The 15,039-nt window shown below is 35.1% G+C and overlaps 1 protein-coding gene across 1 annotated transcript; it reads right to left on the reverse strand.

The window, feature by feature from the left end:
• Nucleotides 1–2,465: 2,465 nt before the first annotated feature.
• LOC132740734 (heat shock 70 kDa protein 12A-like) lies at nt 2,466–14,723 on the reverse strand. Its single transcript, XM_060728700.1, has 5 exons — nt 14,712–14,723; nt 14,347–14,503; nt 13,084–13,746; nt 3,435–3,581; nt 2,466–2,632 (listed from the first exon to the last, which is right to left on the reverse strand). The coding sequence occupies exons 1-5, from the start codon at nt 14,721–14,723 to the stop codon at nt 2,466–2,468; spliced, it is 1,146 nt and encodes a 381-aa protein (XP_060584683.1).
• Nucleotides 14,724–15,039: the final 316 nt, after the last annotated feature.

The raw sequence follows: 15,039 nt of genomic DNA on the forward strand, positions 1-15,039 counted from the left end.
GGTCAAAGGTCAATCAGACCAATCATTTCATGTAGCAAGTTAGCCCTGTTGATCTCTGCCATTTTCTCAGACAACACTAGCCCTTTACATTTTCTGATTGTTTAAACACAAATCCATGTCACTACAAATGCAGCAAAATACATTTAATTACAAAAAATCAGAATATTTTTGAAACATAGGAAAGGTCAATGGAAAAATAAAAGATATTTTCTACAGGTATTATTTATTGAAGACACTCCGTGGCGATAAAGATCTGGCAAGTTTCCTATGGAAATAATTTACAGTTTAAGATATTATTTAGATAGATATCAGCCTTAAGTACAATAATTAAATGTCTTGCTTAATAACACATTTATGGCCATAATAGTGTTTTTTAAAGCAGATTTCATGCTAAAACTATTTTTGTATGTGGTCTTTCATTTCATATAAATGAATGATTTTCTTCTTTTTGCCATTTTGACCAAATGTAGGGTCTGTCTGAAAAAATACACATATATGGAAGTACTTGGCTTTAGGAGAGTGTTATATGAAAGGTCAAAAATCCTGAAAGGTCATTGCTGCTTGCATCCAATATGGTACAAGCACTTACTCAATTGATGATCATGATCACTAAGATTCAAGTAACTTGAATGTGGTGGAATGCCCCAAAGGCAAGACTTATCCAGGATTTGTAGTGGTAGATTCTTTAAGGAAAAATAGAAACAAGAGGGCCAAGATGGCCCTATATTGCTCACCTTGGTACAAGTCCACTTGCCTGGTGTACGATCACTAGATAATGTTATATACCAAAAAGGTTTTCCTATATATGTATATGTGTTTGTAAAACAAGTGACCCTCCCCCGTTTTGACAAAAAGGCATAATTTGAACAAACTTTGAAGAGATTTGCTAGGCATTGTTACATGCCAAATATCTAAGCTCTAGGCATTGTGGTTTCAGAGAAGAAAATTTTTAAAGTTTTTTCCTATTTGTTGTCATAGCAACCAGAGTTCTGCATAGAATCGAATTCTTTGAACAATTTAAGTAGAGCTTCACGCATGGAACATTCCTGCATAGTTTTATTAAAATTGGCCTAGTGGTTTCAGAGGAGATGTCATTTGAATCAAAATATTGACAGACTACTCAATCTGAAAAGCTTACCCTGTAAAAATACAGTGTTTTGAATATCAGCTTTTAGAATAAAGCTCAATTATTTTGCAAACAACAGTAGCAACTCATAAACAGTTGGAATATATATATGTATTGTTTGTATGCCCCAAAACTTAGGAGGGGCGTCCGTGGCCGAATGGTTAAGGTCGTTGACTTCAAACCACTTGCCCCTCACCGCTGTGGGTTCGAATCCCGACAGAGACTTTGGATTCTTTCATGTGAGGAAGCTATCCAGCTAGCTTACGGAACGTAGGTGGTTATTCTCAGGTACCCGTTCGTGCCTGAAATAATGCACGGAAGGGCACCTGAGGTCTTCTTGTACCAGTAAAGCTGGAACGTCGCGATATGACCTATACTGTGTCGATGTGACGTAAAACCCAAAAACAAAAAAACAAACAAACAAACTTGGGAATTTTTAAAAATCGCACCATCCGGTGTGCATCTATCCTTTAATTTGTTTATGTCCATGTTGTTAATGTGTCATGCATTGAAGGACTTTAAACGACTTTTGCACATCAAGACAATGAGTTTGGTCCAACACCCATGTCCCTTCCCCAAAGGTCAGGGTCAAACCATTGGTTTCATAATAATGGTAGGATGTATAAATGTATATGCACATATTGTGTCTGTTGTGTATTTTTGTCAATGAATTAAGTTCTTGTAAGTTGCTTGTATAATTTTTGGGAAATATATATACCTAATCGGGTGCATTTGTCACTTACAATGACAGCTCTTGGTTTTAAATGAAAGCAAATGTTGTTTATGCCATTAAGATGGCGTCTATTTTTGTAGAAAAACAGAGAAAATGTACTGTTAGCATATCACAAGATAGACAAAATTTTTAAAGAGACTAGTTATCATGTATAACTATTTTAGAGTTGTTTCCAAACCTGAACAAGAGAATTAATTAAACTCACATTATTTCCCTTTCAGGATGCAGTCATGTATGGAGTAGACTTAAATGGACCTGTGGACATGTTTCAAGAAGCAGATATTTTCCCTAGAGTTTTTCTAAAAAACAAACCATATAGGTACTAAAGATTATGCTTGTCAATATGAACAGTAACTTCTACACAAATTATACACATGGAAAACTGACCATGCTGCACATTGCAGTGTTATTACTTAATTACCTTGAATGGAAGTTTCTCAAACATTTACAATGTAAAAGTCTGTAATTTTTGTCGTAAACTATAGAAGACAATTACTCAATCCCAAAACCAATTGATCCCATCAGTAACATATGCTGCTGGAATTCCTCATGCACTTGCAACTGATCAATTCTTCTGAATGTTATTGATGGAGCACAAGTGTTGACCTAAGAGATTGCATCCATTTCATAATCAAATTCGATAATCCCCGAGTTGATGTCCGTAGGCAGAGCCTCATATCCTAGGAATGCCTGAAGTATGTGTTCTAAAGTGAGAACAGTATCACTTTCAGTCCAATAATCTTGGTTGACACAAACTGTTGAAATGCATCCCCCTGCAAAATATGTCAAATATGTCGGAGAAGTTATAAATAAATATAAAATTACAATCCCAATTGTTTGGAAATTTAATGACAATAACCCCATTATTTTATTTTCAATAATCGGCATTATTTAGCTTTTCAGTACAGTCAAAATGGAGCCTTTTGAACACTGAGACTTAAATTGCATTAAGTAGTAGTCACAGACATAAAAATCAGCCAAAAACTGTTCTGATCCCAACAAACATATAATTGGCAAATGGCAGATCCATTGCATCAGTGAAGCAATCTTGAAGTGTCTCATTCCCCTTTCTCAACAACATCTTCCAATTTTAATGCAATGTGTGTAGCAACATTTAAATCTGCTATGCCTAGAAGGGGAGCAGTGTTGTAGAGGTTTAAGTGTCTGCCGTTCATCACAGAGGTTGCGGGATTGAGCCCCACCAAAGTCACAACCGTACCTCCTAATATGACACTAGTACTGGTTTTTCTAGGAAGCCAACTTGAGAGTCTCTCGATAAGCTAAGAGCTTTCTTCACAACCGAGCTAAAATAAATTAGTATAAACTTAACTGAAATCATGAAAGTTAAGGAAATGTTTTCTGTATATATTACCAATGTGATGTAGCAATAAAAGTCTTTCACAAATCTTGCGACTGATAACAACTGTCAATGCAATAACATTAAGAAAAAAACCGCTGCCCTTGGAAAAACTACTTCTGTCTGATTTGTAACCAGGGTAAATGGAAGACTTAAATATAGACATTAAAATACCAGCAAGTGGATGCTTTACTAATTAAATACTAAGTATCGCTTACTTTCAGTTTTCTTCAAGAATTTCCAAAAATTGAAAACAACCATGGTTTCCTTTGCTTTCTTTTCTTCATCAGCCGAGTATGAAAGCTTGTAAAATGTTAAGATTGTTGCGCCATCACAATTACTTTGCTGGAAAAAGCTTAAACTATCTGGAAAATATTTTTGCAGAATTTTCAGTACCCCATGGATCTACATTCCTAAAAGAAAAAAAAAAGACTGGTTATTGTAAGAGATTCATGTCGCAAATTTCAACTGAAATGGCTTAATCAAGGAGAAATTAAGTTGAAAAAGGACCATAACTCTTACAACTTATTAATTACTCTTACAAATTACATTCTTAAAATGATGCTGTATCTTGATTAAATTAGCAAACACAAAATGAATAAAAACCTAAGCTATCAGAAATTAAGTTGAAAAAAGGCCACAACTCTTACAACATTGGAGATGTTATTTTTTTTTTTTCGAAATGATGTATCTTTATTTGATGTGTATGTATAAAATTTTTTAATGAAATCCCTCTAAGAGTCCTCTTCTAAATGAGCAAAAGTCTTATTTGTAAATGAAATCATATCCAAAAAGGGTCATTACTCCTAACAAATGATGTCGTACCCATTTTCGAAAGGATGCTGCATCTGTACAGGGTATACAAAAATCGGGTTTTGACCCGGGTTTTGCCTCAGGGAATACAGTTAAGTTGACCAAACCAAGGTTGATAGGCCATTTTATTAATTCTATACGGAAAAGCAAACCGTTCTAGTCTCAGGAAATGAAGAAAAACTAAGCAATCTCACCATCATAGGCCTTTCTAGTAATTGGTAACGAAATGTCAAGCAAAATTCTATCTTCAGGGAATACAGTTAAGCTGTTAAAACCCATGGTGATAGGCCTTTTTTGTAGGTCTTTACGGACAATCAATCCTGGTTCTAGCCTCAGGGAATACAGTCAAGGCTACCAAACTCACGGTAACATGCCTTTTATGAAGTTCTCTACGAGAAGCTTAGCCCGTTTTTAAATTCAAGGAATACGTTCAAGCTGACGAACACGACAGTGATATGCCATTCTGTTTATTTTTTTATTGTGTTTTATGTCACACCGACACAGCATAGGTCATTTGGCGACGTTCCAGCTTTACTGGTGGAGGAAGGCCTCAGTTGCCTTTCCGTGAATTATTTCAGTCACAAACGGGCACGTGAGTAGAACCACCGACGTTCCATAAGCTAGCTGAATAGTTTCCTCAAATAAAAAAATCCAAAGTCCCTGTCGGGACTCAAACCCACAGCGGTGAGAGGCAAGTTGATTGAACTCAAATACCTTAACCACTCAGCTATGAACTTCCCCATTAGCTATTCTAGTAGTTCTTAACCGAAAACAAAGCGTGGTTCTAGCCTCATTGAATACAGTCAAGCTGACCAAATTCAGTGATAGGCCTTTTAAGTAGTTCCTAAAGGAAATCTTAACCCGGTTCTTGCCTTCTAGGATACAGTCAAGCTAACAAAACTATACGATGAAAGGCCAAAATAGTACATTTAAGTTCTTAACGAAAAGCCAAGCATAGTTCTAGCTCTAGGTAATACAGTCAATCTGACCAAACGCATGGGTATTGGTTTTTCTAGTAGTTCTAAACGAAAAGCCAATCCCGGTTCTAGCGTCTAGGAATACAGTCAAGCTGACCAAACCCACGTTGATAGGCCTTTTTGTAGTTTGTAACGAATAGCTTAGCCCAGTTCTAGGCTCACCAAACCCAAAGTGATATGCCTATTCATTAGTTATTAATGCAAAACCAAGTCGGTTCTACATTCAGTGAATACTGTCAAGCTAACCGAACCCACGGTGATAAGTCTTTCTTTTAGTTCTTAACGAAATGCCAAGTCCGGTTCTAGCTTTATGAAATACAAGCAAGCAGACCAAACACCCGGTGGTAGGCCTTACTAGTAGTTCTGAACGAAACGCCAAGCCCAGATCTATACTTAGGGAATACGGTCAAGCTAACAACCCTAGGTGATAGAATTTTTTTAATGATTTACGTAAAATCAAGCCCGGTTCTTGCCTACGATGATTAGCCTTTTCACTACGTTTTAACAGAAAACAAATTCCTTTCTAGCCTCAGAGAATATAGTCAAGCTAACCAAATCCATGATGATTGGCCTTTTTAGCAGTACTTAACGGTAAATCAATACTGGTTCTAGCCTCCGGAAAAAAACTCAAGCTGATCAAACCCTCGGTGATAGGCCTTTTATTAGTTCTTAACGAAAAGCCAAACCCGGATCTAGCCTCCGGAATGTCAGTCAAGCTGACCGTACCCACGGTGACAGGCCTTTCAGTAGTTTTAAACGGAAAAGTAAACCCAGTTGTAGCCTCAGGGAACACATTTAAAGGGAAAGACAAGGTTAGAATAAAAACTTGATTTCAGAAAAAGAATACTATAAATAATAAATCTGCAAATTTTCTGCCGCCAAATAATAATATTAAACGAATGATAACAAAATTTAAATCGTTAAATCACCGATTTCTACAAATCAGTAAGCGGGGCCATGTTTGTGTATTGGCCGTATAAAAACAGGTGCGCGTGATGTCATTTCCCCACATCTTTAGATTCATGATAAATCTCGTTGAATCGTAAGGAAATATTAATATAATAAAGTATTGACCAGACAATTTAATTTTCACAGGAGGTGTAGAGGAGTTTTTTTATGGTTCAAAATACGTAACAATATCAAAAAAATAATAAAAAATAAAGAAACGTACGGCTAGCCACAAGGTCTAGCCGTACGTGAGTCACGAACGACTAGCCAGGACGCACTGTATTGTCTAGCCGTACGGCCCTTTTCAAAATTATATGGAAGTCGAACGTTATAAAATTGTTGATTTGCATATGCTTATCATTTGTTGTTTTATTTGTATGAATTATTAAATCATTTTTGTTAATTTTAAGCACATGGATCGAATAAAAAATGATTGATTGGAGTGGAATAAATAAATAAAAAGAACATTGAATGAATAAAAAACGGTGAAATGCAAAAATAATTATATAATTTTCAAAACAGTAGATAAATATCGAACATAAAAGCACAGTCAATCAATTAATTAGCCTTAATTAAAACCTATCCAGGGACTGACAATAGAATTTTAGAATGCCTTTCACGGAACATGCAAACTTTCCTTGATGGACAAACTTCTATACAGTACCGTCGGTAATTGTCGCAATTCATTTTTATTGGCTGCTCAAAAATCTAATTTGCATAATTTATTCACACAATAGCTGGTTCTTACTACTTATGTCTAATACTGCGCATTGTCCATTTTAATTGTTCCTAATTTGCACCAAATGTTCCTGTCACACAGTGTACTGGCGATTTTTATTGCTCCTTGTATGCCTCTGTGCCGACATGCAAAATGTTGCACTGATTGGTTAATCACCCTTGTCAAATATTCTAATGACGAAATAGACATCTATTTTTTTACGCTTCATCAGTGAACTGAATGACCTTAGGGGGAATTAGGTTCCACACCTGTCAAATTATACTGTAGTAAATTACAGCACGTCATAAAATAGCAACACATTTTTTTCAGTTACCAATAATCATTTTAAATATTAAGTAGATTTATGATTTTTTGTTTTATTGGATTAAATTTACGGTAGTAGAAATGCGTATCTGTCGGGGAAAGGAATTTGGTAAGTAGATTACGTGAAAAAAAGCTTTAGGGAACTGGATAAACCCGAGAATATGCGTAATTATAGTGGAATGGGCAACCTGTTGCTGTTGGTACCAGTTTTGACTGGGTGCCTAAATAACCTAACGGACAGTTTTGTTTTCATACGATATTAGTCTGGCTGTCGATTTTCCTGCGCCATTCTCATTTTAGCGTCAATGGCGGAAAATCGCGTCCTCAGCAGATTGGATTTAGTTGATATTTTACCGGAAAAAAGATACATGACCGGCGATGTACCCTATTTGCCTATTTGGACAGCTCGTCTAGCGAAAATTAGTACAATATAAAAGGATAAATCGTCAATTTGAAGAAGTTTCTCATAGTAACAAAATTAAATTTATGGTTTATCTTTGAAAATTAAGCAGTCATTGCTTAAATCATGTGGTGGGATCATCAGCAAGCTTGAATATCGGACAAATGATAATGAATGTCGCGGCGTCTTCAATGAATTAATTAAAGCAATTCAGTTCCATATGATGTTTTCATGAATAATATATAATGTACACAATAAAATTAGTAAGTTCTTCATCAAGTACCAGCGTGTACACCTATACCGGAAGTGGGTGTAACACGTCACAATCTCGGTCTCGTCTGTCTCGCGAGAATGACAGAACGCCAAAATGGCGGCGCCCATGAACTTATTTCTCAAGTAAATAATAGTGTCTTAAAACACAAATTTCTCTCTTATAGGGTTGATGTCAATAGGAAAACTGTCATGGTTCCTCTTTTTAAATGATGAATATTTATATTAGACAGACATCAACCCATCCATTCATATTCCTTTAAGCTGGTCAAACGCATGGTGATTAGCTTTTCTGGTAGTTTGTAATGACTAGACAATCATGCCTTAAGCCTCATGGAATACAGTCAAGCTAACCAAACCAACGCTGATAAGCCTTTGCAGTTGTTATTAACCTTAACGGAAAACATAGCACGTTTCTAGCCTGGGGGAATACAGTCAAGCTGACCCAACCCAAGGTCATATGACTTTTCATAAGTTCGTAACGGAAAACCAAGCCCTGTTCGAGCCACAGGGAATACAGTCGAGCTGACCAAACTTCCGGTGATAGGACGTTCTAGTTATTCTTAACGAAAGATCAAGTCCGGTTCTAGGGTTAGGAAATACATCGATGCTTACGAAACCCAAAAGTATGCAATTTAAGTAGTTCTTAACCGAAAATAAAAACCGCATCTAGCCTCTATGAATACAGGACTACAATCAAGCTGACAAAACGAATGATCATAGAATATGAAAAACAAGATCAACAAGGAAAGGCGGCGTTCAATGAACGCATAGGCCTTTTCTGTAGTTATCAACCGAAAAGCAAGCCCGGTTCAACCCACAGGGAATACAGTCAGGCTGACCAAACCCTAGGTGAAAGGCATTATTCGTAATTGTTAAAGGAAAACTACAAGTCATATTCTAGCCTCTGGGAGTACAGTCGAGCTCACTAAACACACAGTGATGAGGCCTTTCTAATAGTTCGTAATGATAAGCCAAGCTCGGTTCTAAGCTCAAGGAATACAATCAAGCTGACTTAACCCACTGAAATAGACTTTTCTTGTAGAACTTAACGAAAATCAAGGCCCAGTTCTAGCTTCAGAGAATACAGACAAGCTGACCCAACGCACGGTGGTAGGCCTTTCTAGTTGTTCTTAACGAAATTCAAGCCCGGCTCTTGCGTAAGAGAATACACTCAAGCTGAGCAAACACTTTGTGACAGGCCTTTTTAGTAGTCTTAAATGGGAGACCAAGCCCGGTCCTAGCCACAGGGAATACAATGAAGCTGATCAAACCCATAGTGATATGCCTTTTTTGTTTTTCTTAAAAGAAAGCCAAGAACAGTTCTAGCCTCTGTAAATACAGTCCAGCTGACACAACCAACGTCAATTTGCCGTTCTAGTAAGGTGATAAGCCTTTTTAGTATTTCTTAACGAACAGCCAAGACCGCTTCTAACTTCATGGAGTACAGTAAAGCTGACAAAACACACGGTAAAATGCTTTTTAGTATATATTACCTAAAAACCAATCCCGAGTCAAGACTCAGTGGATAAAATCAAGCTTGAAAACCCTTGGTGATAGGCTAGTTCTACTTACCAACAATACAGTTAAACTGACCCAACATACGATAAAATTCTAGTAATTCTCAACGAAATACCAATCCCAATTTTGGCCAGAGGGAATCCAGTCAAGCTTACAAAACCTACTGTGATAGGCCTTTTCATTAGTTCTTGACAGAAAACAAAGCCTGGTTCTAGCCAGAGAGAATACAGTCAAGCTGACGAAACCAACGGTGAAAGGCCTTTTCAGTAGTTCTTAACGGAAAACATAGTCCGGGTCAAGCCTCAGGGAAAACAGATTAACCAACTGGGAAAGGCATTTTAGTAATTCTTAACGGAAAATCTTGCTCAGGGAATACAGCCAAGCTGTCCAAATCCACGGTGATAGGCCCTTTTGGTAGTTCGTAACGAAACGCCAAGCCCGGTTAAAGCCTGACTTACGCTATGCCGTAGTTTCGCTTTTTACGCTTTTAAATAAAGATGAATGTTTTGCTAACAATTCGAATATATATATCATTACTATTATAAGATTTCTGAAACAGACAATAATAACGTACGTCAAAATAGTTCGTCAGAGCTATATAACTAACCTTGTTTGTGATATACTGTGGGTGATGTGGACTATCACACGGATAATATGAGGTTATTATAAATTGCTGAGTTCAATACGGAATTCTATTAAACGAGTGCACATCTGTTAAACCTATACAAGACGAGACTCGGCCGAGTCTGATATAATGCAGCTGTGTTTTAGTCCAATCATATCAGCATTGTTTACACAGTCACGTTTTAAATGATCTCCTTATTTCACAATTTTCTACCTTGTGACAGAACATTATTACTTCAAGCACAATCAGGAATTGATATTTATTTTGTTCTTGAAAATGGAAATGAGACTTCATAGGATGTGCTATGCATTTGGTAAGGATGTTTTGAACTTTGAAAATGAAAACTAGATTATATGGGACGTGATATGCATTTCATATTAAAGAAATGGAATCGAAAACATCACATTGTTCAAACACTTAAAGTCAACTGGGTATATTTTGTAAAGTGTGAAATTAATAGAGGATACTGAATGATAATCGCAAGGTTTTGAACTTTTTGTTTGTTCTTTCTAACCTATTATATTTACTACACTTTCAGTAAGGAGTTGAAAACTGTGTTGATATATACCAGTTATGTTGTTTTATTTCCTTGATGCATATAGGAAAAAAACCCGCAACTGATATACAGTAGAGCATTGTTTTGCACCTGCTATATATCGGTTTAACGTTTTTACGGAGATCAAATGGAACAGGGGTAATAGCAAAGACATTGATAAATGGGAAGACATTTATTCTCACAACTATGCCATACTCGGATCCTACATATTACCGGACAAAATGTTTTTTTGCTGTAACTTTTATTTGAAATAATAAAAAAAATGGAATTTTATTTAAATAATTTTGGGTTCTTAATGCACGTAAACATTACTTTAATAAACATGAAATTAAACATTTGACCGTAGAAATGTGTCTTTAAAGTAGGGCATCATAAGAGAGAAAAAATCATGTAGACAACTCAATTTACCGGACATTGTGTTTCAATTTTTTTCTTTGAAGTCTTGAATTGAAATTAATCTTTGAATAATGAGCAAGGAAACTACGACTATTAAATGGCAAGGTTATGATTTTGGAGAAAAAAACCAGTATGTCAATATAAATAGACATGGCATCCATGCTTGTTACGAAGAGGCCACTATATGGGGTGTAATTAAAATTAACACTATTAACTCAATTAACGTATTGATTCTTCGTATGAAACATTTTGATATTCAAATAGAATTCTGTTCTTTGTTATACAGTTTCCTTTTGGTCATCATGTAGCCTGTAACAAGAGCCATAAAATCGATTTTGTAGTTTCCTCCCATAGGCTTAACCCGTTGTCTTATATGTTTTTTAATTTGCATTTCTTTGTCAAAACCACAAAATACTATTTGAACTAAATTTAAAATTACTTCTTATCATTAAAATATGTTACGATTGTCTCCTGGGATAACGTTCAGAGAAATTAAAAGTAAAACCTATCTTAAATAACCCATTAATGGCCAAAATATTGGGTCATGCGCAGAACAGATTATTTCCCCGCATGACCAGGTGATGAAATAACTAGTAAACAAAAGGGCATGATAATAAATAAAGAAGTGAATCAACAATATTTACCTGAGAGTGATTTTGTTGTTATTCACTTTGAAATAGAAAGTGTGTGTACGATTCAGACCAGATAATTTTTTAATCGCAGCAAAAAAATAAAGCTTTAATCGCCAGGAATAACTTTTGTCCGGTAAACTGATTGTCCGGTAAATATGAAGGACCTCAGTAGGCATATTTCATATGATCTGTTAAAGTATCAAACTTTTAATTTTCCAAAAACTAAGCAAATGCACTCACTCACTGAAATTTGAAAGCAATACCGTTCATTACGTGCTGATGTTAATCAGAATGCACATGAAAGTAAAAGAAAAAGGCACAAGAGAGGGAAAATCACTAAGCATAATACGTATTTTGTAATGTTTTCTGTTAAAAATAATGAAATTGCGATAAAACATGTACAGTTATAATATATATGACACTCGGATAATATTGAATGGGGCAACATCTTAAATGTACCGGAAAAAAGTCGTCTCTGCCAAACGGGCTGGATATTTTTATTAGCAGAAACATCCGTCAATAATAATTAATTGTCCCAACAAAGGGTCAAACTTACTAAAAATTAATGTCTGATTTATGGGCCTTGGAAGGTGACTTTGTAATGTGATCCTAAAGACATGTATCAAGTTTAAAGTGAATATCTTTAGTGTTTTTTTCAGGATTAAGTTTAAAAACTCATAAACTGTTTTATTAATTTATTTTATACAGTGTAATCTGATTGGTTAATTATCTCATGCGCACGACCAAACTATCTCGTAGCCACGGCTTAGTAACTCGTAGCCACGACATAGTATCTCATGCGTACGAGATATTCAAAACGCACAAATGTCACATTTTTGCCACCGTACAATACTGCATTAAATGAACAAGTTAAATAAAATTATATTATATTATTGCAATAATTGAACAACTGTATTAAACGAGTTCAAGCCATTTAGTAATGAACCTACAAAAAGATTCTATCTATCACAAACCTAGAACCATTTAACAGTAAAAACAACATTTTCATTGACGGACCTGTAGTGTAATGTTTTTATAAAGCAAAAGCAAGGGACGTCACGTCAAATTATATATGCACGGCCATACCATACAATTTTTACAGTTAGTGTTAACAAGGATATGACTATATTTATTTTTCCTGCCCACTTATTTTAAAAGTAGGTTATAAATAAAAGTTAAATTGTTTGTATCTTTGCAATTAATCAATTTATTTTTAGAGACAAATTTCAAAAATGTGTTTTCAAATATAAATTTTTCTTGCTTATTTCAACGACTGTTGTATCGTTTCTCTAATTGCATCACAGCCGATTTTAGCCTAGAAAATCAATAACTGCTCTTGTTTTATTCCCGGTTCTTTCATCCTCTGAATCTACCGTGATTTCTGTATCACCAAATGTCATTGAAAAACTAACTCTGCGGTCTAAACTCGCGTCAGGACTTTCAAGATATATTTTAATTCTTCCTACTTTTGAACATCCATCTTCATCAACATATCTTGGGTTAGTCTTCTTCGATACGTAACAGTCAAAAAGCAGTGATCTTTAATATTTGTAAGTCGTCTTAAATTTTTTTTTGAAATACATCTCACTTGACTTAACCACTGTATTTTTCGTCACAAAGATTGAGAAGTTATCGGTACATTTTAACCCGGCATCTGTTATTATTCTTTTCTGATCTTGATGAATACCTTCTTTAAATTTTGTATATGCATTTACGCCGTATGTATACTTTAAAATTCTGCCATTAATCGTCAAAGGTGTATGGTCATACATCAAGGCACCTCGAAGTACACACGATGAAGGGTTTAATGGAACGACTATTTCTTTATTCGGAAATGCTTCTTTCAGAGCTTGCTGCAGCAATTGTGATTCTGAAAACCCAACAACCATAAGAATGATACCAACTTCCCTAATAGTTTTGTCTATAAATAAAGACTTAACATGATCAACTGTTCTTTGTAATGTTTGACCAAACATATAGAAAAAAACAACTGTTGAGAGTTTGAGTTTATCACGGACTATATCAACTAATTCAGCATACTTTGAGGCAGCAACTGCATCCTGAATCTGGATTCCACTTAGCCTTTCACATAATTCAATCATAGAAACGGGTAAACGTAAGGTGGTATACCTCGGTGATTTGATTTCGATCTCCCGTTTCTTTTCTTCAAATTGAAGTGCCATATAAAGCCAATCCTCAGTTTCTTTCATTTTGAAAGACTCGAATACTGTATCACCAAAAATTTCCGTTAAGAAATCCTCAAATGCTTTGTTTACTATAGTTCCACCCCAAGCACCGCCATTTGCTGCTCTTTCTTCTCGAAGCGTGTTAGATTCTTGTACTTCGTTAACTGTGATATAGATTGTACCACCTTTACTCATATGAATAAATAAAGATATTAAACATTTTCAACAGCTTATTAGAGCTGTATTTCTAGTTAATTATTTACAAAAGCATATGACGATTACTTTAAGAAAACTGACGATTCAAAGGTCCAGGATAAAGCTAAATATTCAAACACTAAATTGACTTAGAATGTTTTGAAAGACGCTGCTTAGAAAAAGATTGAGAAATTTGTTTTAATACACTTATAATCCTTAAAGTAACATAATGCTCTTTTTTACTGTCAAAAGGAGTCAAAATACTTACATATTTCAAAAGATTTGCTGTTATGATGGTCAATAGCCAATAAATATTTAAACTGCCTAACATATAGAAAGACTGCTCTACTTTAAAAAAACAATCTGAATGTTACCGATAAATTCAGAAGAATATAATAAAGATAGGTCAAGGGAGATACACATAATTCAGGTTTTATTTATCATAAAATTAAAATAAGCAAGACGAATGTAAAGTTATTTTTGAATTTTACCTGCACATTCGTGGTGGTAATATGTCACTTTGAATGTGTTACTATTTATCATTAAATATGTATTAAAACATTAAATACCCTCGGCGTCTAGAACCATATATTTGGTACCAATTGGAAGATTTGATATTGCTTGTTCCCTCTCATTTGTTGATGCATCTACTGGTAATTGGCGGCAATATATTGAAGCAGCTTCGGGTTCCAGAGCAATTCTAATCTGGCCACTGTCAATGTCAGCCTGTAACAAATAAAAAGAAGTAACCTGCTTATATAAACAAATATTTTGGTGTAAGAATATGACATACATGTTATTCTATATATAGTAGGGATGGCAACGAATACCAAAATCAATACTCGAGTACTCGGTCATTTTTCCGATCGAGTACTCGGTTACCCGGATGATTTCCAAATTGATCTTTATAAGTTTTATCCACACAATATCAAACACCGTCTGCCATGCTAACTTTCGTTTTCTATTTTAAAAAATTCATAGAATCGTAACTAATAAATAGGAACCTGCAAGAAAATACATATAAATATATAAAACATAAGAAATGTTCAAATGACAGCATTTATTTTATAAACCTTCAAATTGTCTCCCGAACTTGAAGCGTAAATACGCTTCAAACGAATAGGAAAAATTTCCGTATAAAGTAAGTGAACAAATACGGTACCATATATGGAAGTGTCGGTAACTATTTTTTGAAAAAACGTTTGTTCCTGAATCTTAGTGTGTATAAACATAGGCATTTGGAAAAACGGGAAACCAAAATT

This window comes from Ruditapes philippinarum, unplaced genomic scaffold, assembly GCF_026571515.1.
Source record: "Ruditapes philippinarum isolate M1 unplaced genomic scaffold, ASM2657151v2 ctg2867_1_1_1_1, whole genome shotgun sequence".
Lineage (NCBI taxonomy): Eukaryota > Metazoa > Mollusca > Bivalvia > Venerida > Veneridae > Ruditapes > Ruditapes philippinarum.